At 42.8% G+C, this 24,364-nt stretch overlaps 1 protein-coding gene across 1 annotated transcript; it reads left to right on the top strand.

The window, feature by feature from the left end:
* Positions 1–17,049: 17,049 nt before the first annotated feature.
* LOC115520436 (olfactory receptor 12-like) lies at positions 17,050–17,950 on the top strand. Its single transcript, XM_030324779.1, is given in 4 exon segments — positions 17,050–17,302; positions 17,305–17,447; positions 17,449–17,609; positions 17,611–17,950. Coding segments are annotated over 4 exon segments (897 nt in total).
* The last annotated feature ends 6,414 nt before the right edge of the window (positions 17,951–24,364 follow it).

Raw genomic sequence — 24,364 nt, forward strand, 5'->3', positions numbered from 1 at the left:
TCAATCGATCTTTGACATTTTGTACAAGAATACACAACAAGAACATTCTCTCCAACAACTGGTGCTGGGAAAATTAGATACATACATGCAAAAGGATGAAATTAGGCCCTTATTTTATTTTTGAAAACATTTTTTTTACATTTATTCATTTTTGAGAGACAGAGAGAGGCAGAGCACAAGCGTGGGAGGGGCAGAAAGAGAGGGAGACACAGAATCCGAAGCAGGCTCCAGGCTCCCAGCTATCAGCACGGAGCCTGACGCGGGGCTCGAACTCATGAACTGTGAGATCATGGCCTGAGCCGAAGTCGGACGCTCGACCGAGGGAGCCACCCAGACGCCCCTAGCCCTTATTTTATGCCATACACCAATATAAACTCAAAATGGACAAAAGTCTTAAACACAAGACCCTGATCTTTAAAACTCCTAAAAGAAAACACAAGGAAAAACTTCACAGTATTGGTCTTGGCACACCCAACAGAACAAAAAAAAAATAAACAAGAGGGACTCTATCAAACTAAAAAGCATCTGCCCAGCAAAGGAAACAGTCAATAGCATGAAACGGCAACCTACGGGACAGAGAACATATCTGCAAACTGCATGTCTGATAAGGGGTTCATCTCCACATGGAAGCAATTCCTACAACTCAAAATTAAAAAAAAAAATGCTAACGATCCAATTAAAAAATGGGTTAATCACTCGAATAGACATTTCTCTGAAGACATACAAATGGCCAATAGGTATATGGAAAAAAAATGCTCAGGTTACTCATCATCAGGGAAATAAGAATCAAAAGCACAAGGAAATGTCGTATCACACCTCTCAGGATTGCTGTTATGTGTTTTTAAGAAGACAGCAGACACTGGCGAGGATGTGGAAGAGCTGGCCATGGCTGTTGGGAAGGCAAAATAGTGCACCTGCTACAGAAAAAGCATAGACGTCTTTAAAAAATGAAAAATAGAACTGCCACGGGATCCAGGAATCCCACTGCTGGGTATGTACTCAAAAGAACCGAAGTCGGTCTGCTTCTCCCAGGCTCGGTGCAGCACTGCTCACAACAGCCAAGACGTGCAAACAGCGCGATTGCCCGTGAACGTGTGAGCAGATCAAGAGACTGTGGTCTAATTGCTGGGTTGTAGGGTAGTTCCATTTTTCATCTTTGGAGGACTCTCCATACTGTTTTCCAGAGCGGCTGCCCCAGCAATTGCCCTAGTAGGTATTTATCCAAAGGTTATGAAAATGCTGACTCGAAGGGGCACATGCACCCCGATGTCAACAGCAGCGCCATCAACAAGAGCCAAATTACGGAAAGAGCCCAAATGTCCATTGAGTGACAAATGGATAAAGAAGCTGTGGTCCACATACATACAGTGGAATATTACTTGGCTATCGAAAGAAGGAAATCTTACCATTTGCAACGACGTGAATGGAACCGGAGGGTATGATGCTAAGTGAAATAAGTCATAGACAAATATTGTAAGATTTCACTCATATGCGGAATTTAAGAAACAAAACAGATGAACATAGGGGAAGGGAAGGAAAAATAAGATAAAAACAGAGAGGGAGGCAAACCCTAAGGGGCTCTTAAATGCAGAGAACAAACTGAGGGTTGCTGGAGGGGAGGGGCTAGACAGAGATGGGCATTGAGGAGGGCACTCGTTGGGATGAGCACCGGGTGTTGTAGGTAAGTGACGAACCACTGGGCTCTACTCCCGAAACCATTACTACACTGTATGCTAACTAACTTGAATTTAAATAAATTAATTTAAAAAAAGAAACTGTGGTTTATGCATACAGTGTAATACTTACTACTCAGCCTTTCAAAAGAAGGACATTTTGCAACATGGGTAAACATGAGGACATTATGCTAAGCGAAATAAGCCAGTCACTGGAAGACAAAAATTGTATGATTCCATGTGTATGAGTTATCTGAAATAGTCAAGTCCGTAGAATCAGAGTGGAGTGGTGGTTGCCAGGGGTGAGGGGGTGGGGTTATTACCAGGCATAAGTCTCAGTCAAACGAGAGGAATATGCTGTAGAGATGTGCTGTGCAACATTGTACCCACAATCAACAATAATATTGCGTCCTTAAACGTTTAGTAGGCAGTAGATCTTACGTTGTGTTCTTTCCAGAAAAAAATTTTTAAAAATCTAAAATCCTAAACAACCATTCACATAGTTAAATGAGTGAGTTCTGGTCCCCCATACAACGGAGATGCTGAAGGAGAAAGCCACTGGCTCAGGAAGGCAACAGTTACACAGTATTCAGCAAAAAAAAAAAAAAAAAAAGGCACCCCCAAGCCTCCTCCCCCGGCAGGTTTGAAAGTGGAAACACTGAGCCTCCAACAGAGGTTGGGACAGTGATTGGGGTAAACAGAGCGACATCCTCGATGTGGTCTCCACTTTCTAATCTGAACTTTTCAAACGCATTTTGGTTTTACAATTTTGAAAAGAAAAGCAGTATTTCTCAAATATTATGCCCCACCAGCTCCGGCTCCAGGAACAGAAGTGTATTCAGGGTGGTCTTCTCCCACTCGTGGGGGGTGATCTGCACAGGGTCAGGCTCTGCTGGAGGGGGGACCAACAGTAGGCACAGACCGACCCGGAAGAGAACTGTTTTCCTGATAGATGGGTTCAGCTCACAGCGGAACGGTGCACCTGCGGTGGTGGGGGTGGGGGGCGGGGCTGACGGAACAGCTTAGGGCCCAGGAGTTCACACCTGTGGCCCCTGGGAGGACAGGCCACTGAGGGCCACAGGGTCTGTGCTGTTCTTCTGCTCACCCCTCTGGGGTCCCAAGGGACTTGTGGGCTTTGGTTCCTGGCTTTGCGGGTGAGGGGGGATCGGACAAAGGGTGGTGAGAGGGGACCCGGGAGAACCGGGGGTCCCAGCGCACGGCAGAGGCCAGAAGACAAACAAACACCTAATTGGCCATTCAAGGCTCAAGTCCCAGCCGTGCAGGTGGAGAGATCTTCCCAATCAGAGGGACGTCAAGGTGCAGGTGCCTTAATATGCTACCTGGTTGACGCAACAAGATGAGGAAGCTGAGGTGAGCGGAGACCATTCCCTCCCCTGCTTCCTGTAGCAAGACCCAGGAGCTTCCTGTAGCCCGAACATGGGGCACCCGGCCAGACTCTCACTGGGACCCCAGGTGCCCTCCCCTGCCCCGTCCCCACTCTCTCTTCATTGCACAGGAAGCCGGAACTGAGCGAGGGAGGGTGAGAGTCCTCAGTCCGCATTATCATCCGTACAGACATGGGTCAGGAGCTCGGGAGACCCTGGGAGAGAAGGTCCCAGCCGTGTGATCTTGAATGAGTCATGACCCTCAGCTGGAAAAGGTAAGGTCAACACAGCCACCCCTCACGGCTGCCGGGGGTGAGAGGACACTGTGTGTGTAAGGGAGGCATGAGGGCTGTGGTATACAGTAAGCACTCAGGGCCCGCTCTCCGCACTGAAGTGTTGACCACACTCCTGCTCTGGCCAGCCCTGTCCCAGGCTTCAGGGTCATTTCAACCCCCTTTAGGGACAGGTTTTCATTATAATGAGAGGACTGCAGCATCAGGCTCCTTCATCGCCTTAAATGCGTTTCTCAGGCTCAGATCGGTACCACCAGACTACCGAGCACATGCTTCTAAGGGACATGCGCACTGTGTGGGGGACGGAAATGAACTAGAGCAAGTCGGGCGCTGGGGATCTCAGGGCTCTGCGGGAATGCAGACGTGGAAGCAAACACCTGCAATGTGACGTGACAAGGGCAGTGAGAGGGGCGTGACCAGGTTGCTGATGGCGCAGAGGAGGAAACAGTCACACCAGAGAGGTGATGGAGAACTCAGGGGGAGATGTGCAAGCCGGTCACACCCACAGGGTGGACGTTCTGGGCAGAAGGAGAGAACTGGAGAATCGGCCGGGCATGATCTCTGGGTTGGAGCCGAGGTCTCCCGGCAGCCTGGGAGCAAGACCTTTCTGGGGGTCCCTTCCAGGTGACGGGGGCCCTTCAGGTGACGGGGAAGCTGTCACCTCATTTGCATTAGGGAGCAACAGAATCTGAATGGAGGACTGGACGAGTCCACACAGGGAGCTCCGTGTGGGGAACAAAGCAGGAAATGGACAGGCTGGAGCTCATGGTCAAACCACGGCAGCAGCCGGTCAGGTGAGAGAAGGGCCTGGAGTCGACCGGAGGGGCGGAGGCAGAAACGGTGGATGGGGATTGGCAGGGCACAGCACAGCACGGAGGTTGCAGGGGAGGGTGTGGGCGGGGTCTGGGGTGGCTGGCGGTGGTGACGTCCTTAGCCTGGATGTGAGTCTGTGAACAAGCAGTTTTGAACAGGATGACCTAGGTTGTGACCATTTGGAAATATGGGTTGAGAGAGAGAGAGAGAGAGAGAGAGAGAGAGAGAGAGAGAGAGAGAAGTGTGAGTCAGACACGTAGTTATCAGCTGTTCTCAAGTGCGGTCCCCGGGCCAGCGTCATCATGCTGTGCTGCTTCAGGTGTGGTCGTGTTTCCTGTTGGATGGCACGTCACCAGACAGAGACACCGCAATTCACTCCTGTCGCTTCCCATTCATAGCTGTCGTGATCAGTGCTGCAGAGAAAGTCTTATACTGGTCTCTGTGCACGTGTGTGTGCATTTCTGTTGGGTAAATACCTCCGACGGGGAACGTGAAATCCCAGGTCAGGCCAGGTAGCTCCAACGTCAGTAGAAAATCCAAACTTCTTGTCTTCATTTGCAATCCCTTCTGGTTTTCTCTGGACCTCGACACCACTGGTTATGGCCCGTCTGCTTAATTTAGACATTTGAGGGGGTGCACAGTAGTCCCTCATTAACGTGTGAACTTACTTTCTCCTGGGCTTAGCAGCGTCGTGCATTTTCAAATGTTTGCGGCACATTTGGCTCCTCTTCTCTGTGCGTCCTTCTCCAGGTCTCTTGCCTGTATTTCTACCGGGTTGTCTTTTGTTTGTGTAGGATGATCCGTGTGTTGCGCAGACAAGTCATTTGTCCGTTCATATACGACAAGTATGTCTTCCCAAGCTGTGGGTTCCCTTCACGCTCTCTGAAGACCGTCTCGATCTTCACGCAGTTCCATTCACAAGGAATTTCCTTTATGCCTGGTAATTTTGCTCTTTGCTTAGGAAATTTGGCGGAAGCCCTCTCCCGCACTGAGGCCCTGAGGGTCTCCTGTACTGGCTTCCGGAGTCTTCCCGGCTTTGCCTTCAAATATAGATCTGCAGTCAACCTGCAATTGTTTTCTCGTGTGTGATGAGGTCGGAGCCAAATCCCACTTTTAACATACGACTTCCGGCTGTCCCAGATTTTCTGAGTCTTCCATAGCACTACCCACCTGTTCGGTAAACTGGGCGTCCAGGTAAGCACTGATTTCCAGGCTCTGTTCTGTTCCATCGGCGGACGGTCTCTCCTCTGCCACCAACATTGTGTCATTACCACTACTTACGAGTCGCTATCTGGTGGCGCAAATCCCGCCACGCTGCTTCTCTTCTCAAGAATGTCTTGGATGTACTTGGTCCTGCACATTTTCAATATACACTTGAGGATCAGCTTTTTAGAGTCCACAAGTAAAAATCACTGGGATCTCCTGGAGTCGCTTCAGTGTGGGGGGATTGGCATTTGCGTTGGGAACCTGGCACATCCTTCCACGTTACTTAAATCTCCTTTGGTTTCTCTCATCAGTTTCACGCAAAAAGGTTCTACACGTATTTGGTAATGGATGGTTGTGGGTTATTGAAGCGATATCACTTTTGAGTTTCATCTTCTAGCTGTTTGTTGCAGGTCCATGGAAATGATGTTCATCTTACATACTGATGTTGTTACTCAGCAAGCCCTCCAAATTCACACGTTAATTTTAATAACTTACCCGTAGCTTCATGTGGATCTTCTATGTACACGATCACACCATCTGTTATCAGTGGCAGTTTTTTATTCTTTCTTTCTGAGCCTTATAATCACTGTTCGCGGTCTTACCTTTCTGCACGAAGGGAACCGCGGAGAGGGACAACGGAAAGCTTTCAGTGTTTCATCACGGAAGACGTGCGCGGTTAGCCTCTCATAGCTACGCTTTATCAGGGCCTCTCTAATCGGATATCGATTTTCTTCCATTGCTTTCTCTGCATCTGTTGAGAGGATATGATTTTCCTCTATTCTGTTATGGTGGTGACGTACATCAATTTCTGAATATTAATCTTGCATTCTTGGAATACAAACAACTTGGTTGTGGACATACTATAATTTTTATATATTATATATACGCATATTAGATTTCATTTGTAATTCTGCTTATATACTTATGATTGAGAAGAGAGATTTTTAAAATTTTCTTACACTGTAGTTGTCAGATTTTGGCATTAAGATTACCCGTGCATCATAAAATAACACGGAACGTTGTCCGTATTCTATTCTTTTGACGATTTTGTGTAATATTAAGGATTTTGGTAAATATGGTCAAATTTGGTAGAAGTGTCTTTCCTTTCACAAGTAAAGCCACCTGATCCTGGAATCTTTTTCATGGCAAGATTACATTTATGGATAACTATGAGCTTTCAGATCTTCTACTTCTTTGGTGGTCAGTTTTGGTGGGTGATATTCTTCCAGTAGTTTTCCAATTTCGTCAACATTTCAAGTGTATTCGCACAAAATTATTCATGACATCCTCTCAGGATCCACTCTGTGTTTTTAGGATCGTAGTGAGACCTTCCTTTCATTCCCAGCATCAGTATTTCTGCCTTCTCTCCTCTTCCTTCCAGAGTCTTGTGATGCTGTCCATCTTTTCAAATAATTACCTTCGGTATAATGTCTCTCTCCTGTTTGCTGGCTTTCTACTTAATACATTTTGTTCTTTACTTTCTTCCCTGCTATTTTCTTGGGACTTCACCCAATAATCTTTTTATTATAACATTTTCAGATGAATACTGAGCTCTTAATTTCCTGCTTTTCTTCTTTTCTAACATATGTATTTAAGCCTATACATTTCCCTTTAAACACTGACTTGGATGCATCCTAGATACTATTTTTGTTACTTATCTTATGCAATTTTCAAATTTCAAAATTATTGTTTAGACCTGTGGCTTATTTAGAAGTTATGTTTTAAGTTAAAAAAAACACATGAAGGTTTTAAAATGCTCTACTCGTGATTTATGTTAGGTTTACTTTAAATTGCACACAGATATATTTTGTATACCTTCAGTCCTTTGGAATTTGTTGAAAGCTGCTCGGTGTCGAGAATGTAGTCCATGTGTGAATCTGCTCTTTGTAAACCTGAAAATAGTGTGCGGGGTACATTACATCCTTTGATGGCTGGATACGGAAGACGTGCCCATTTTTGCTTTGTATATATTGAGGCTCTTCTGTTAGACGGTTGCACATTAAACATTGTTGCTTGTCTTCTTAGTGAACCAAATGTTTTGTCATCACTAGAAAGTGTCCTCTTCTCAATTACTGCTTCCTGTCTTGAAGTCTACTTTAGGATTAGTATAGCAACTCTAGTTTTCGATGTTTTTTTGCTGAAATGTTAGTTTGCTGTGTATCTTTCCATCAGTTATTTAAAAAAAAATTTTCATACTTTATTTTTGAGACAGAGAGAGAAAGAGCATGAGCAGGGAGAGGCAGAGAGAGAGGGAGACACAGAATCCAAAGCAGGCTCCAGGCTCCGAGCTGTCAGCGCAGAGCCTGACGCGGGGCTCGAACCCACAAACCGTGAGATCATGACCTGAGCCGAAGTCGGACACTCAACCGACTGAGCCACCCAGGCACCCCTCTATCACTTACTTTAACCACTTTTTTATGTTTGCTTTTTATGTCTCTTATCAACACATTGTTAAGTTTTGTTTCTTCAGCCTAATAGTACATACCTCTTAATTGGAAACTTTATTCCATTTACATTATACAATATACTTTAGTTCTTTACATAATACTGACAGGTTTTATGCATACCATGATCTTTAGTGCTTTTACTCTCTTGTCTATTTTTCTCACTTTTCTTTCATTTCCTCACATTCCTTGAAAAAAGTATTATTCTACTTTTTCTTATTAGCTTGGAAGTTTTTTATTTGTTTACTCTTTTTTTTAGTGGTTGCAAGCAAACTACAACTTGCATTTTTTTGTTCTCTTTTTAATATTTATACTAATTCTTTTTTTCAAATTTTTATTTAAATTCTAGTTAGTTAATATATAGTGTAATATTGATTTCAGGAGTAGAATTTAGTGACTCATCACTTACATAACACCCAGTGCTCATCATAACGTGCCCTCCTTAGAACCCATCACCCATCTAAGCCATCACCCATCCACCTCCCTCCATCAACTCTCAGTTTGTTGTCTAGAGTTAGGAGTCTCTTATGGTTTGTTTCCCTCTCTCTCTTTCTTTCCCCTCCCCTTATGTTCATCTGTTTTGTTTCTTAAATTCCACGTATGAGTAAATCATATGGTATTTGTCTTTCTCTGACTGACTTATTTCGCTTAGCATAATACTCTCCAGCTCCATCCATGTTGTTGCAAATGGCAAGATTTCATTCTTTTTGATGGCTGGGTAATATATATATACATATATATGTGTGTATATATATGTGTACATATATATATATGTATATGTATATATATATATATATGCCATCTTTTTATCCATTCATCAGCCGATGGACATTTGAGTTCTTTCTATAGTTTGGCTATTGTTGATGCTAAAACAGTTGCTAAACAGTTGCTAAAACATTGGGGTGCATGTACCCCGTATAATCTGTATTTTTGTATCCTCTGGGTAAACACCTAGTAGTCAATTGCTGAATCGTAGGGTAGTTCTATTTTTAACTTTAAAAAAAATATATATTTTTAATGTCTATATATTTTTGAGAGGGAGAGTGAGTGGGGGAGGGGCAGAGAGAGAAGGAGACAGGGATTGGAAGTAGGCTCTATGCTGACAGAAGGAGCCCAATGCAGGGACTGAACTCACAAACTGTGAGAACATGACCTGAGCCAAAGTTGGACACTTAACTGACTGAGCCACTCAGGTGCCCTTATTTTTAACTTTTTGAGGAACTTCCATACTGTTCCCCAGAGTGGCTGCACCAGTTTGCATTCCCACCAACAGTGTAAGAGGGTTCTCCTTTGTCTACATCCTCGCCAACATCAGTTGTTTCCTGTGTTGTTAATTTTAGACACTCTGACAGGTGTGAGGTGGCATCTCATTGTGGTTTTGATTTCTATTTCCCTGATGATGAGTGACGCTGAGCATCTTTTCATGTGTCTGTTGGCCATCTGGATGTCTTCTTCAGAAAAATGTCTATTCATGTCCTCTGCCCATTTCTCAACTGGATTATGTGTTTTTTTTTTTTTAATTTTTTTTTTCAACGTTTATTTATTTTTGGGACAGAGAGAGACAGAGCATGAACAGGGGAGGGGCAGAGAGAGAGGGAGACACAGAATCGGAAACAGGCTCCAGGCTCTGAGCCATCAGCCCAGAGCCCGACGCGGGGCTCGAACTCACGGACCGCGAGATCGTGACCTGGCTGAAGTCGGACGCTTAACCGACTGCGCCACCCAGGCGCCCCTGGATTATGTGTTTTTTGAGTGTTGAGTTTGATAAGTTCTTTATACAACTTGCATTTTTGGCTTAACACAACCAACATTAGCATTTTTGCTAACTTCCTAAAAAACGCGGAAATTCTTTACTTATTCGCTCCTGAATTACATATCTTTGTTGTGGTGTATTTTACTCTCCCTGCATTTTTAAGCTCTCATACATCTTATAAAATCGGTATTTATTTAGATATATCCTTTTTGGGGCCCTTTTCTTAACCTTCATTCTTTCTGTCACGACTGACCTTCCAACCAGTGGTCAGTTTCCTGCTCCTGAAGGTCACTCTCGGGCATTCCCTCTAGTGTGTGTCTACTGATAACAGATTCTCTCTGTTTAGTTTTATTTAATTTATTTTAGACATATGCCTCTTACTTTTTGTTATAGATGTTCTCAAACACACACACATAAAACTAGAGTAGTAATGACCTACCTATTCTCACCAACCAACTTCAAAATTATCAACTTAGAGTCAATCATATTTAATCCCTATGAACAATGTGGACTTTAAAGAAAGGCAACCTCAATGTTACCATTATTCATAAAACAATTAATAATTACTTCTTAATATTATAAAAATTTCCATGTAGTATTTTGATTTTCCTGATTGCTAATTTTTCTTTTACAGTTTGTTTTGAAACAGTGTTCAGAAGGCCCACTGTGTTTTGCTGATACCTCTTAAGTCTCTAATTCCCTGGTTGCCAGTCCCTCTATTTTTATTTTATTTTATTTATTTTTAAATGTTTATTTACTTATTTTGAGAGAGACGGTGCAGGGGAGAGGCAGAGAGTGAGAACCCCAAGCAGATTCCGTGCTGTCAGTGCAGAGCCCTACTCGGGGCTTGATCCCATGAACCTCGAGATCATGACTTGAGCCGAAATCAAGATTCAGATGCTTTACTGACTGAGCTACCCAGGCGCCCCCCTCTATTTTTATTTTAAATTATTACTTCAATTTATTTACTGAAGAAAACAGGTAGTTATCCTGCAGAGATGCTCAGATGGATTTTGCTGATTGCGTCCTGGTAGTGGCCATTAGTAATAACTACCTAGATTTGTTATTTTGTTAGGGGTTTATAAGATGATGATATGCAAATTCTGTAATTCATTCTTTATTTATTAGTTGCAGTACTTCTATAAAAGGAAAGTGTCTCTAAACAAAAAAAAATTATTTTGTCACTGTGAGGAGCAGTTTGGAATCTCTCAGCATCACCCTCCAAAGGTAGCCAATGAAGATATTCCTTCGGGATCATCATCTCATGGGTTTTTAACATATCTGATGTGTTTCAATTACATTCTCTCAGTTTGAAATGCTGGTGAATGTTCTTTTCTTATTTCTCCTTTGTTATTTTTTATTCTTAATATTTTAAATTGAGGAACAATTCTCACGTGACATAAGAGTCACAATTTTACCAGTTTAAAGCATACAAACCAGTGTGGTGTTTTGTTTTTTTTTTATTGTATCCACAGTGTTGTTCAATCATAACCACTCTCTGGTTCCAGAATAGTTTCATCACACAAAGAAACCCCGAATCTGTCATCAGTTGCTCCCCATTCCCTCTCCCCCAGCCCCTGGCCCCTACAAATGTACGTATGTCTCTGTGCATTTGCCTATTCTGCACATTTTATAGAAATGGAATTCTAGAACTTGCAGCCTTTTGTGCCAAGCTTCATTTACTCAGCATGATGCTTTCAAGGCTCATCCATGTTGTACCTTGTATTAGAACTTTATTTCTTTTATGGCTGAATATTGTTCCACTATACAAGTATTTCACACTTTATTCATCATTTGATGGACATCTGGCCTGCATTCGCTTTTCAGCCATTATGAACACTGCTGTTGTGTACCAGCTTTCGTGTCAACACATATTTTCAATTCTCTTGGGCACACACCTACATGTGAGTTATGGTGGGTCATATGGTAGCTCTATGTCTGACTTTCTGAGGAACGGCATAGGCTGCACCACTCTTAACATTTGTACTGGCAGTGTATGAGGGTTCTAATCTTCCCAAATTCTCACCAACCCTTGTTATTCTCTATTTTTTTTTTAAATTATAGCCATTCTAATGAGCAAAGTGGTATCTCACTGTGGTTTCAATCTGCATTTCCCTAACGATTCATGACACTGAACACCTTCTCCTGTACTTACTAGACATTTGTATATTTTCTTTGGAGAAACGTCTATGCAAGTCCTTTGCCCATTTGAAAATTTGACTGTCTTTTTGTTGCTGACTTGGAAGAGTTCTGTGCATTTCCTGGATACTAGATCCTTATTAGCTATATACTTTGTTGATATTTCCTCCCATCATACGGGTTTTATTTTCAGCTTCTTGATGGTGTCCTTTAGTGCACAAAAGATTTAAATTTTGATGAGGTTCAGTTTGTTTATTTTGTTGCTGTTGATTGTGCTTTTGATGTCATATTTAAGAAACTGTTGACTAACCCCAAGTCACAATAAGTTACACAGATGTCTCTGTTCTAATAGTTTTATAGTTTTAGCACTTGCATTTATGTCTTGGTCCATTTTGAGTTCATTTTGGTATATGGTGTGAGGTGAAGCTCTTATTTTGCATGTGGATTTTTAGTTTTCCGATCACCACTTGTTAAAAAGACTATTTTTTCTCTGTTAAATGGTGCTTTTGGTCCCCTTGTTGAAAACGGCAGATATATGAGTTTACTTGTGGATTCTCAATTCAATTCCATTGGTCTATGTCTATCCTTAAGTAAGCACAACACTCTTCTGCTTTGTAGTCAGTTTTGAAATCAGGACGTATTAGTCCACCTACTTTGTTCTTTTTTTAATATAAAATTTATTGTCAAATTGGTTTCCATACAACACCCAGTGCTCCTCCCAACAGGTGCCCTCCTCAATGCCCATCACCCACCCTTCTCTGCCCTCCCCTCCCACACCCCATCAACCCTCAATTTATTCTCAGTTTTTAAGAGTCTCTTATGGTTTGCCTCCTTCCCTCTCTGTAACTTTTTCCCCCTCCCCCCCCCCGGTCTTCTGTTGAGTTTCTCAGGATCCACATTAGAGTGAAAACATATGGTACCTGTCTTTATCTGTATGACTTATTTCACTTAGCATAACACTCTCCAGTTCCATCCACATTGCTACAAAAGGCCAGATTTCATTCTTTCTCATTGCCAAGTAGTATTCCATTGTGTCTATAAACCAGAGTGGCTAAAATGAACAAATCAGGAGACTATAAATGCTGGAGAGGATGTGGAGAAACGGGAACCCTCTTGCACTGTTGGTGGGAATGCAAACTGGTGCAGCCACTCTGGAAAACAGTCTGGAGGTTCCTCAAAAAATTAAAACTAGATCTACCCTATGACCCAGCAATACCACTGCTAGGAATTTACCCAAGGGATACAGGAGTGCTGATGCACAGGGGCACTTGTACCCCAATGTTCATAGCAGCACTTTCAACAATGGCCAGATTATGGAAAGAGCCTAAATGTCCATCAACTGATGAATGGATACTTTGTTCTTTTTAAATATTGTTTTGGCTATTTAGGGTCAATTTCTGCCCCCAAAACCCCTAAGGCAATTGGAATTTTGATAAAGTGGCACTGAAGCTGTACATAAAATTGGGGGTTACTGCATCTTGAAGTTATTAAATCTTCTTGTCCATGAACATGGAATATCTTTACATTTATGTAGGTCTTCTTTCATTTCTTTCAGTAGTGTTTTGTTATTTTTCTGCATCTATTGAGATGATCATGTGGGGTTTTTTTTTCTTTCATTCCATTTGTATGGTTTATTATATTAATTGGTTTTTGTTTGTTGATCCACTCTTACATTCCAGGGTTGATTTGGTTTTGCAACATCTTTGTCTCCATTTAGTTTTAGAACAACAGGCCTTATAGAATGAATTGGGAAGTGTTTTCCCCTTTTCTATTTTTTAGAGTTTGAGAAGTACTGGTGTTAATTCTTTAAGTATTTGGTAGAATTCACCAGTGAAAATATCTGGTCCTGAGCTTTTCTTTGTTGGAAAAGTTTTTTCACCATTGACTTCATCTGTTTGTTATACGTCTGTTCAGATTTTCTATTTCTCTTTAATTCAGTTTTATTAGTTTGTGTGTTTCCAGGAATTTGTTCATCTAAGTTATCTAAATGTGTTGGCATATGATTGTTCTGATATACTTTTATAGTACTTTTTATTTCTGTGAAGTCAGAGGCAATACCCCTGTTTTCATTCCTGATTTTAGAAATTTAAGTCTTCTCTTTTTTTTTTTTTTTGTCAATCTAGCTAAAGGTTTGTCAAGTTTGTTAAACTTTTCAAAGGACTAACTTTTAGTGTCATTGATTTTCTGTATTATTTTACTCTTCTCAATTCATTTATCTCTTCTCTAATCTTTATTAGTTCATTCATTCTATATGCTTTCAGCTAATTTGGTCTTCTTTTTCTACTTTCTTGTCTAATATGGAAACTTATGTTATTGATTTGAAGTCCTTTTTTTAAAGTTTATTTACTTTGAGAGAGAGTGCATGAGCAGGGGAGGAGGCAGAGAGAGAGGGAGAGAGAGAATCCCAAGCAGGCTCTGCACTGTTAGCACAGAGCCCTATGGGGAGCTTGATCTCATGAACCATGAGATCATGACCTAAGCTGAAATCAAGAGTTAGATGCTCAATTGGTTGAGCCATCCATATACCCCGATTTGAGGTCTTTTTTTTTTTTTAATGTTTATTTATTTTTGAGACAGAGAGAGACAGAGCATGAGCGGGGGAGGGTCAGAGGGAGAGGGAGACACAGAATCTGAAGCAGGCTCCAGGCTCTGAGCTGTCAGCACAGAGCCCGACGCGGGGCTCGAACCCACAGACCACGAGATCATGACCTGAGCCGAAGTCGGACGCTTAACCGACTGAGCCACCCAGGCGCCCCTTGAGGTCTTTTTTTTAATGTTGGTGTTTATAGCTATAAATTTCTGAGTCCTTCTTTCATTAAATTCTGTAAGTTTTGGTATGTTGTGTTTCCATTTTCATTAATATCAAAATACTTTATAATTTCCCTTGTGATTCCTTATTTTATCCCATGGTGATTAATAAATGTGTTGTTTAATTTCCACGTATTTGTAAATTTTCTCAATTGCTTGATTTGTGATTTAATTCCATTTTGTTTAGATCACATACTTAGTATAATTTCAGCCTTTTAAAATTTATTGAGACTTTCTTTGTGTACTAATATTGGGTAATATGGATAACTATCCCGATAATGTTCCATGTGCACTGGCGAAGAATGTTTTCTGCTGTTGTTGGATAAAGTGTGTTCTACATATGCCTGTTAGCTCTATTTGCTTTATAATGTTGTTCAAATCTATTCTTTCCTTGGTGATATTTAGTTTTGTTGTTCTATTTGTTATTGAAAGTGGAGTATTTAAGTCTTTTTAAAATTTTTTTTAAACATTTATTTATTGTTGAAAGACAGAGAGAGACAGAGCATGAACAGAGAGAGGGAGACACAGAATCCAAAGCAAGCTCCAGGCTCCAAGCTGTCAGCACAGAGCCCGACACGGGGCTTGAACCCACCAACCATGAGATCATGACCTGAGCCGAAGTCAGATGCTTAACTGACTGAGCCACCCAGTCGCCCCTAAGTCTTAAACTATTATTGCTAAATTCACTTTGAGTCTTTGAGGATATTTTTGGGTACATGTATAATTCTAGTTAGTAATTATTTTCTTTGAGCAAAGGAAAATATAATTTCTTTTACTTTGGTTTACATTATTTTTAATCTGGTAAGAAGCCAATTGTCAGTCTTCTAAAGTTGATACTTTGAAGCAACTATCTCTTCTTTCTCATGATACCTTTAAGATTTTTCTTTTTATTCAGGTTCTAAATATTTTTATTATGCTCTGTCTAAGTGTGGTGTTCTTTGTATAAATCTTGGTTTGAGTCTGGAGGGTTAATGAATCTGTAAAATATCTTTCACCAGTTTGAGAACATACTTGGCCATTATCTCTTCCAAGTTCTGATATATCTTTCACTGGTTTGAGAACATACTTGGCCATTATCTCTTCCAAGTTCTGATTCAGCCTATTTATCTCATTCCTCTTTTGTGTGTGTGTGGGGGGGGGGGGGGGTTGAACTCATACTATGTATGTCTCTATATCTTTGGTTTCTAACCTTCATTTCTAATTTTTCTATCCTTTTATATCTTAATGTTTCAATCTGAGTATTTTCTACTGATCTGTATTCTATTTCACAAATTTTCTCTTTAACTATTTCTTTTTTAACTTTTTTTAATGTTTATTTATTTTTGAGAAAGAGAAACAGAGACAGAGCATGAGCCTGGAAGGGGCAGAGAGAGGCTGACACAGAGTCTGAAGCAGGCTCCAGGCTCAGAGCTGTCAGCGCAGAGCCCGATGCGGGGCTCTAACTCACGAACTATGAGATCATGACCTGAGCTGAAGTCGGACACTCAACCGACTGAGCCACCCAGGCGCCCCTCTCTTTAGCTATTCTTAATCTCCTGTAAAACTCATTCATTCAGTTCCTAATTTTAGCCATTGTACTTGTAACAAGTGACACATGATTCTCTTTACTACTTCTACATTTCTGCTAAAATTCTCATCTTTTATCCTTTAAACATAACAATCTTAATTATTTAAAAGCTTATGTGTGTTAACGCCAAAATCTGAAATCTTTCTGGGTTTTTCTATTGTTTCTGTTATTTTAATTCATATTGTGGGAACTCCTCAATTTTTAAATTGTGTGTCTGGCAGTATTTATGCAAAACTTTTATAGATAACACTTGAGGTCTAGCATAACATGTCTTCTCTTGAGATATATTTGCTTTTGCAAGGTGTCAGAGGCACAGCACTCAGATCTCACCATAACACAATTTCAGTGACTGAAATGGTCAGAAGTTGAGATGCATACCTACTATCTATTTGACTCACTCCAATGGTGCATCCTGGGTGGTCCTAGTAACTAGCCACTGTCCGCATTAGTTCCGCAAGGCATAAACCCACTGCTTGGCACCTACTCTCTCAGACTTCCTCTTCAAAACTGGCTTGTGTCTCAAGGGAAAAAGGACATTCTCAGTAATGGAATCCCTGGGTCTGTGTGTTTGTCTTGAATTTCTTTAGTAATTCTTTACTAAATCATTAAGTCTCTTCTACCTTCAATTAGATTTTGTTTTTGTTGTTGTTTATCATTTTTTCAATGTTTATTTATTTTTGAGAAAGAGAGAGCGTAAGCAGGGGAAGGGCAGAGAGAGAGGGAGACAGAGAATCCCAAGCAGGCTCCAGCCTCTGAGCTGTCAGCAACGGCCTGATGTGGGTCTCAAACCCATGAACCATGAGATCATGACCTGAGCAGAAATCAAGAGTCGGACACTCAAATGACTGAGCCACCCAGGCATGCCATGTTGTCCATCTTTTCTCAACAGTCTTCAGCAAGAAGTCTAGTTTGACTTACTTAGTCTGCCAGTACAGAAGGTGTAATTCCCCTGGTGAGGCCTGAGGCTCATGCCATTGCACAGAAATGGGAACCTCCCCATGGTCTACTTTCAAGATTTTGTGCTGGAGGGATTTCAGGGTGGCCTGGAGACCCAGGCTCTGCTCTTTGCTGATTTCCTGAACCTGTACATGGTAATTGTGATGGGGAACCTCACTATTATCATGGTCATCACCTTGGATGCCCGCCTGCACTCTTCTTCCTCATCTGTCATTGCCCCCAGTGCCCCGGCCAACTTCTTCTCCCCACCCAAGGTCATCACCTTTGCTGTGCCACCCAGTTATTCTTCATCTCCTTACTGGTCACCACTGAAGGCTTCCTCCTGGGCGTCATGGCCTGTGACCATTTCATGGCCGTCTGCAGCCCCCTGTGCTACCCCATCACCATGTGCCACTCTGCCTACACTCACCCGGGTGCTGGGCACCTACTGTGGAGGCTGCCTCAACTCTGTTGTGCAGACCAGCCTCACATTCTGCCTCCCATTCTGCAGCTCCAACTGCATCAACCACTTCTGTGACGTGTCCCCTCTGCTCCAGCTCGCCTGTGGCAGCACAGGCATCAACGAACTTCTCGTTTGGCATCTGTGGGCTCATCATTGTGGGTGTGACATTTGTAGTCCTCATCTCCTATGGCTACATCACAGTGACCATCCTGAGGATGTGCTTAGGAGCTGGGAGACGCAAGGTCTTCTCCACCTGTGGCTCCCACGTGACTGTAGTGACTCTCTTTGTTGGGACTGTCTTTGTCATGAATGCCCAGCCAGGAGCCATTGAGTCCATGGAGCAGGGCAAGGTGGTCTCTGTCTTCTACACATTGGTCATCCCAATGCTCAATCCTCTCATCTACAGTCTTCGAAACAAGGATGTGAAGGAGGCCCTGCAGAGGCTGGGCCAGAGACACATGGTCACATGAAGGATGTGCTGGTGGGAGACAGTGTCCTATAGGTTGGATGGAGACCTCAGAGAGACACTGAAGTGTGAGGACCCCTTCAAACCTCTTCCACTTCCAGAAGGAATTAGATGTGTTAAGAAATTCACTCATTTACGCATTCGATCAATGTTGCTTGAAAGCGTTTAATGGACCACATGTTTACTAAGTCTGAAATGTATAGACAAATAAGGATGTTCTTCACCCCAAACTAAATGTTCAAGGAAGGAGCATAACTTGAATCACATGAATATAGAGCAATCTCTGGGCATCAAGACAGGGGTGGCATCATGGTTCTCTGGGCGATCCATGGGATTCAGCAGGAAAGAAGTCAAATGTTTGTGCATCTTTATCAAACTGGGAAGAAAAAAATGTTTGCATCACAGCACCTCCACCCTCCTGTCCTCCAGATGCAGGGCCTTGTTGTCTCTTGTTGGCCAGACATGAGCATTAACTAAAAGGGGCACCTGCCCCCATTTACCTCTCATCAGCCTGTCCTCAACACCATCGCCGGAGATACCTGTTTAAAACAATCATTTAATGCAAGGCCAAGGCACTCCCTATGGTGGGTTTGGCTGGAGTGGTTCAGGTCTGACTACAGGGCGTCTGCCCTACCCCCCACCCCCACAGTCCCTGCATCCAACTCCAGGACAAATCTACGTACTTTTCTGCATGTCTTCTCCCCACCGTGGATACTCCTAGCAATGCATCTCCCAAGTTACATGAATGGTAACTCTGTGTATATGTTTGTGTGTGTGTGTGTGTGTGTGTGTGTGTGTGTGTGCGCGCGCACATATGCATGCACATGCACTTTCCTCAAGGACTGAGATCACATCTCAGTTGTCTCTGTAGCCCTGTTCCTGGCACCTGGTGGATGCTGAAGGTTGGCTGAACTGAAATGAGTTACCCAAACTGCCTCGCCATCAGCAGAGTAGGTCATCATGAATTTTGCTAAAAACGTGGGGCCATCAGGTACTTCCATCTTTACCTCCTTCCTCTATCTTCCTGGCATGAATCGTCCCTAACCTGCTCAAGACTCAACCCTATGCTGGGTGTGGGCTCCTTCAGGACTCCCTTCCAACAAGCATTGTCCCTCTACTTAATTTTGACCTTTCTTCCTTCCTGACTCATTCTCTTCAGGCTTCAAAGGTGTGCAAAGACCTCTCGTCCCTCCCTTTAGCCCAGACATCTCTGTAGCCTGCTTATATCTCTCACTCACTCCCCATGAACGTTTTTTAAACTCATACTCTGCACTCACTGTCTCTGCCTGTGCTGTCCTCCATCCCTTTGCAATCATGCCTCTGCACCCAACACTGCATCTAATTGCTGGCAATGGTGTCTCCAAGTCTGATGGACACTTTCTGGTCCTTATCAGTGATGGCCCAAGTGTAACCCTTTTCTTCTTTGAAAGCTCCTCTTCCTTTAATGTCTAGGACATGTGGCAACCTCTGTTCTTTCCAAATGCCTCAGATCATTCCTACCCAGACACTTGTGTTGGGCCCTGTCTTTCACTCCATTTAAATGCTGGTGCCCCCAGGGAGCTGCTCTTGCCCCTCTCTCCAGGGTCCACCACCTCAGAGGTCACTGTCTCCACAGGAGACAATCTCATCCCATCTCATCTATCCACACCCATAATGCACAAATACTACCTCAACAGCTCAGTGATTCTCACATATGAAAACTGCCATGAAACTATCACCCAGGTCAAGACTGAAACGTTCTCAGAACCAAAGGGGCTAATTTCTGCCTTTCCCCAGTTAATGCTCTGCTCCTAGGATGACAGCCGTTCTGATCTCTAATAACATAATTTTCTCTGCTTTTGAACCTCATAAAAATGGAATTAAACACTGTGTCCTCTTTTGTCTGGCTTGTTTGGCTCAGCACAATGCCGTGAAAGTCCTTCATGCTGTAGCACGTCCCAAAGGTTCACTCTTTCCCACTGCTGCACGGTACTTTATCACATAAACACACAACCTTCTTATCCTCTCTACTGTTGATGACCACTTGAGCTGTTCCCTTTGGGGCTATCACAATTCAGACTGCCATGAACAACCTTTTGCATGCCTTTTGATGGTCATAAGCACTCATGTGTGTTGCAACTATGCCAGTGAACTAAGGTTTCTGGGTCACTGGGGCCTGTTTAATGTTAGTAGATAATGTCAGTTATATGGAAAATTTCAAAGAATCTACGAAATATCCCATAGACCAATAAATAAGTTTAGCAAAGTCTCAGGATACATAGCCAGAATACAAAATCAATCATATTTGTATAGATTAGTAATCAACAGTTGGAATTTGAAATTTTAAAAGTACAATAGCTTCACATTTTACAACAGTATCAGCAGTATCACAGAAATGAAATGCTTCAGTATAAACATAACAAAATAAGCACAAGATATATCTGTGTAAAATTATAAAGACCGATTTAAAAAATTAAAGAAAGCCTAAATAAAGGGAGACATAAATTGTGTTCATGGAATACCCTATACTGTTAAGATATCCCTTCACCCGAATTTGATCTGTAGATTCAGTACAAACCTGATCAAAATCCCAATAGGTTTTTTAAAGATATTGATGAACTAATTCTAAAATTTACATAGAAAGGCAAATAGTCCTATTAGTTATCTATTGTTGATTAATAAATTATCCCAAAACATAGAGGCTAAAAAACCAAACATTTATCACGTCAGTTTCTGTGGGCCAGAAATGTAGACACAGCTTAGCAGGCTGTCCACACTCAAGGTCTCCCTTGAGACAGCAAAGTGTCAGCCTGGGCTACAGTCACCTAAAGGCTCAAGATCACTCAAGTGTCCATGGACAGGCCTCAAAAGACCTTCTCCCAAGCTCCCTCATGCAACTTGGCCCCAGGACTGACCAATGACACTGCAGCTGACTTCCTCCAGACAGGCAGTGAGAGATGGGGGCCTGACATCCCATTGTTTTTTCTGTATTCATTTGGTCAATTTCTCTCCCACATGAAAGATACACTCATTCCATCCCAAGGTTCGCCCAAATCTTATCTCATGACTACACCTCTTCAAAGTCTAGGATCTCATCACTTATATTAGGCCCACGCAGGGACACAGTTCCTCAGGAGCAGTTCCTCAATTATGGCTCATTGAGTATAATTTTTCTCAACCTGGGATTGGTGAACCTAAAGAGAGAGGTTATTTGAATCCATACATTCCCAACATGCAATGGTGGGACATGCATGGAACAGCTTCTGTAAATGCTCCCGTTCAGGAAACAGAGAAGTGGGGACAGAGAGGGGCCACTGGACCATAGCAATTTTGAAATCCAGCTGGGAAATGCTCTAAGTTCCTTAACTATGTCTGATGGCCCAGGAATAATGCTCAGGGGCCTTTGGCTCTGCCCTCTGGGCCATCTTTCTTTTTGCATGAATGGTATAAAATGCTTTTAGCTAAATATTTCTCTGACCCTGATTTTTGCCAGTACGATTCTGGAAGCCCAAAGACTCCTCTCCATTCTTATTTATCACCGTCCTCCTCTTAGCTAGCTGGTGGTGCTGTTGCATGTTGAACTCTTAAGAACATGGAGGTCTCCTGCAAATCATGAGGCTCTCTGATGTCATTCCTTCATGCTTTGGTTTCCTGCTGAGACTGGTGAGGACAAGGTCCTTAGCTTCCTGATGGTGCTATGTGAGTAAAAGCATCTTTGAGGCACATCCTTATTCTCTTCCAAAGGCTTTTTATGACTTTAGATCCTTATAAGGTCTTAACAAAGGAGTTCACAGTCACACCCGTGGTTTGATTTCTGTATTTAGTTTTCCTGGAAGTGCCCTGGATTTGAGCCTTTCTCAGAGTCCATTTCCTAATTTTTTTTTTTAATTTTTTTTCCACGTTTATTTATTTTTGGGACAGAGAGAGACAGAGCATGAACGGGGGAGGGGCAGAGAGAGAGGGAGACACAGAATCGGAAACAGGCTCCAGGCTCTGAGCCATCAGCCCAGAGCCCGACGCGGGGCTCGAACTCACGGACCGTGAGATCGTGACCTGGCTGAAGTCGGACGCTTAACCGACTGCGCCACCCAGGCGCCCCTCAGAGGCCATTTCCTAATTTTAACATCACTTGTCATCTGGAGAGGCTGAAAAATTTTAAAACATGATTTCCTGGCTCCTTTCTGTTTAAGGGTACTTCATTTTATTAAATGTTGATCCTCTTGAATTTTACTATAAGCAGCAAGGAGACAATCTCCTTAGCTAGGTTTCCCAATCCATTCAGCATAACTTCTACTTTCCTTATTACCACAAGCAACGACAAACTTTTCTGCCACTACCTAACTAGCGTCCCCTTTTTTTTCTGTAAGCCCTAAGCAGAGACTATGAGCTTCCTGAAGGCATTCTAGACTTTCACAAACACTATCCTCAAAGCCCACAGCCTGGTGCCAACGCCACTTCCACAGTTTACCATTTTTTATGTACTTCCAGGTACAAAGTCTGTTCTAATTATCCGTTGATGCATAACAAATTATCCCCAAATCTAGCAGCTTCAAACAAAAAACATATATTATCTCACAAAGTTACTGAGGGTCTGTAATCTGGGAACAGCTTAGCTGAAGTAAAGCTGATTCTTTCTCAGAGTTACTCATGAGAATGCAGTCAGCTGAAAGATCTGCTTCTAAGCTCACCCACATGATTGCTGACAGATGTCAGTTACTCACTGGATAACTCACATCCTTGTCAAGTGGATCTCATTTTACAGTGCCTAAGCATCCTTACAATATGCAGGCTGTCTTACCTGAGAAAATAATGAGAGACATAGAGAAGGGGATGAAGAGGAAGAGAGAAACAGAGAGAGGAAATGAGAAGCCAGGCTTTATATAACTAACTGAATAGCGACAGAAACATACCATTGCTTCTGCCATACTACTCGTTAGAAGGAAGTAACTAAGTTAAGCCTAGCCCCAGAAAGGGGATTATACAATGGTGTTAACACCGGGGGGGGGGGGGCAGAGATCATTGGGGCCCACTTGGAGGTTGCCTACCCATAATACAAGTCACAGACTGGGAGAAAATATTTGCATGTTTTATATATATATATATATATATATATATATATATATATATATATAAACACACACACACACACACTCTCTCTCTCTCTCTCTCTCTCTCACTAGACTAGCTAAAATGTAAAAGTCTGATCGTAAGACTTCTAAGGCAATGGAGCGCTCATATATTTCTAGTAAGAATATGAAATGATACACCTTCTTTGGGAAGCAATTTAATAATTTATTAAAAAGTAAAACATACGCCAACCATATGACCTCGCCAATCCATTCCTTGATGCTGACCCAAGTGAGATGGTAGCATACGTCCATACAAAGACCGGTGCATGAATGTTTATAGCGCCCATACTTGTCATGGCCCAAGAATGGAAGTGGCTCAAAGACATCAACAGATCGATGCATACACGGACTGTGGCAAACACAATGTGTGAGTACTCAGCAATAAAAATCACCAAACTATTGATACACCCAACAGCAGGCATGGGTGAATTTAAAAAAAAAAAGACAAAGAAACGAGCATGTACTACACGATTCAATGTATATGAAGGTCTAGCAAATACAACATAATCTATATGAAAAGAGGTCAGTGGCTGCCTGAGGAAAGGAGTGAGAGGGAGGGAATAAAACCAGGCATGGAGACTTGAGGTTTCCCCAGCATGGGCTCGTAAGTCCCCACTCCATCCTACCAGTAAGTGGAAGCCTGAACAGACTGCGAAATCAACTCTTCTTAGATCCACAAGAGAGTGAGGTCAGGCAGTAAACCACCGCTCCCAACATTGAAGAGACAGGAAAACACTGAGCACCACAACTTACTAGAGCAGAAACTCTGAGCTGAAACCTTGGTGGGACCAGCGCCAGCTCAGAAAACCTGAGCCACAGCTGATGAGCTGCTGGAGGCTCAGTGTGGATGAGCCTGAGAAAAAAAACCTCTAGGGGGACCCAGCCGTCAGGGGCCCCCACACTCTGGGACGTTTTCCTCCCGGAGCTCTACCAGGTTCTCACACAAATACCGGAGAAACTCCCTTCACGCCTCTGACGGCAGGAGGGGGCAAGGAGCCATTTTGAAACATGCCAGAACATTCTGCACTTCTCAGCAAGGTTTTCCCTCAGGAGAAGGCTATTTAACTATTTCACCAGAGTGTAACCTGGTGGGGAACTATCAGAACATAACTGACCTGGTGGGAGGGAGACACCCCGCTGTGGCCCATTCTGGCCCCACTGTGCCACGCGGGGCTGTGTGTGGAATGAAATGACAGCTGAGACGCACTGTGCAGGCTGGAGTCCGGAGGCTCAGGCTCACTGCAAGACCAGCTGAGATCACAGGACTGGGAGTGCCTCCCCTCCCCCTACCTCCCCACCAGATCACCAGA

The sequence above is a fragment of the Lynx canadensis genome, chromosome C1, assembly GCF_007474595.2.
Source record: "Lynx canadensis isolate LIC74 chromosome C1, mLynCan4.pri.v2, whole genome shotgun sequence".
Classification (NCBI taxonomy): Eukaryota; Metazoa; Chordata; class Mammalia; order Carnivora; family Felidae; genus Lynx; species Lynx canadensis.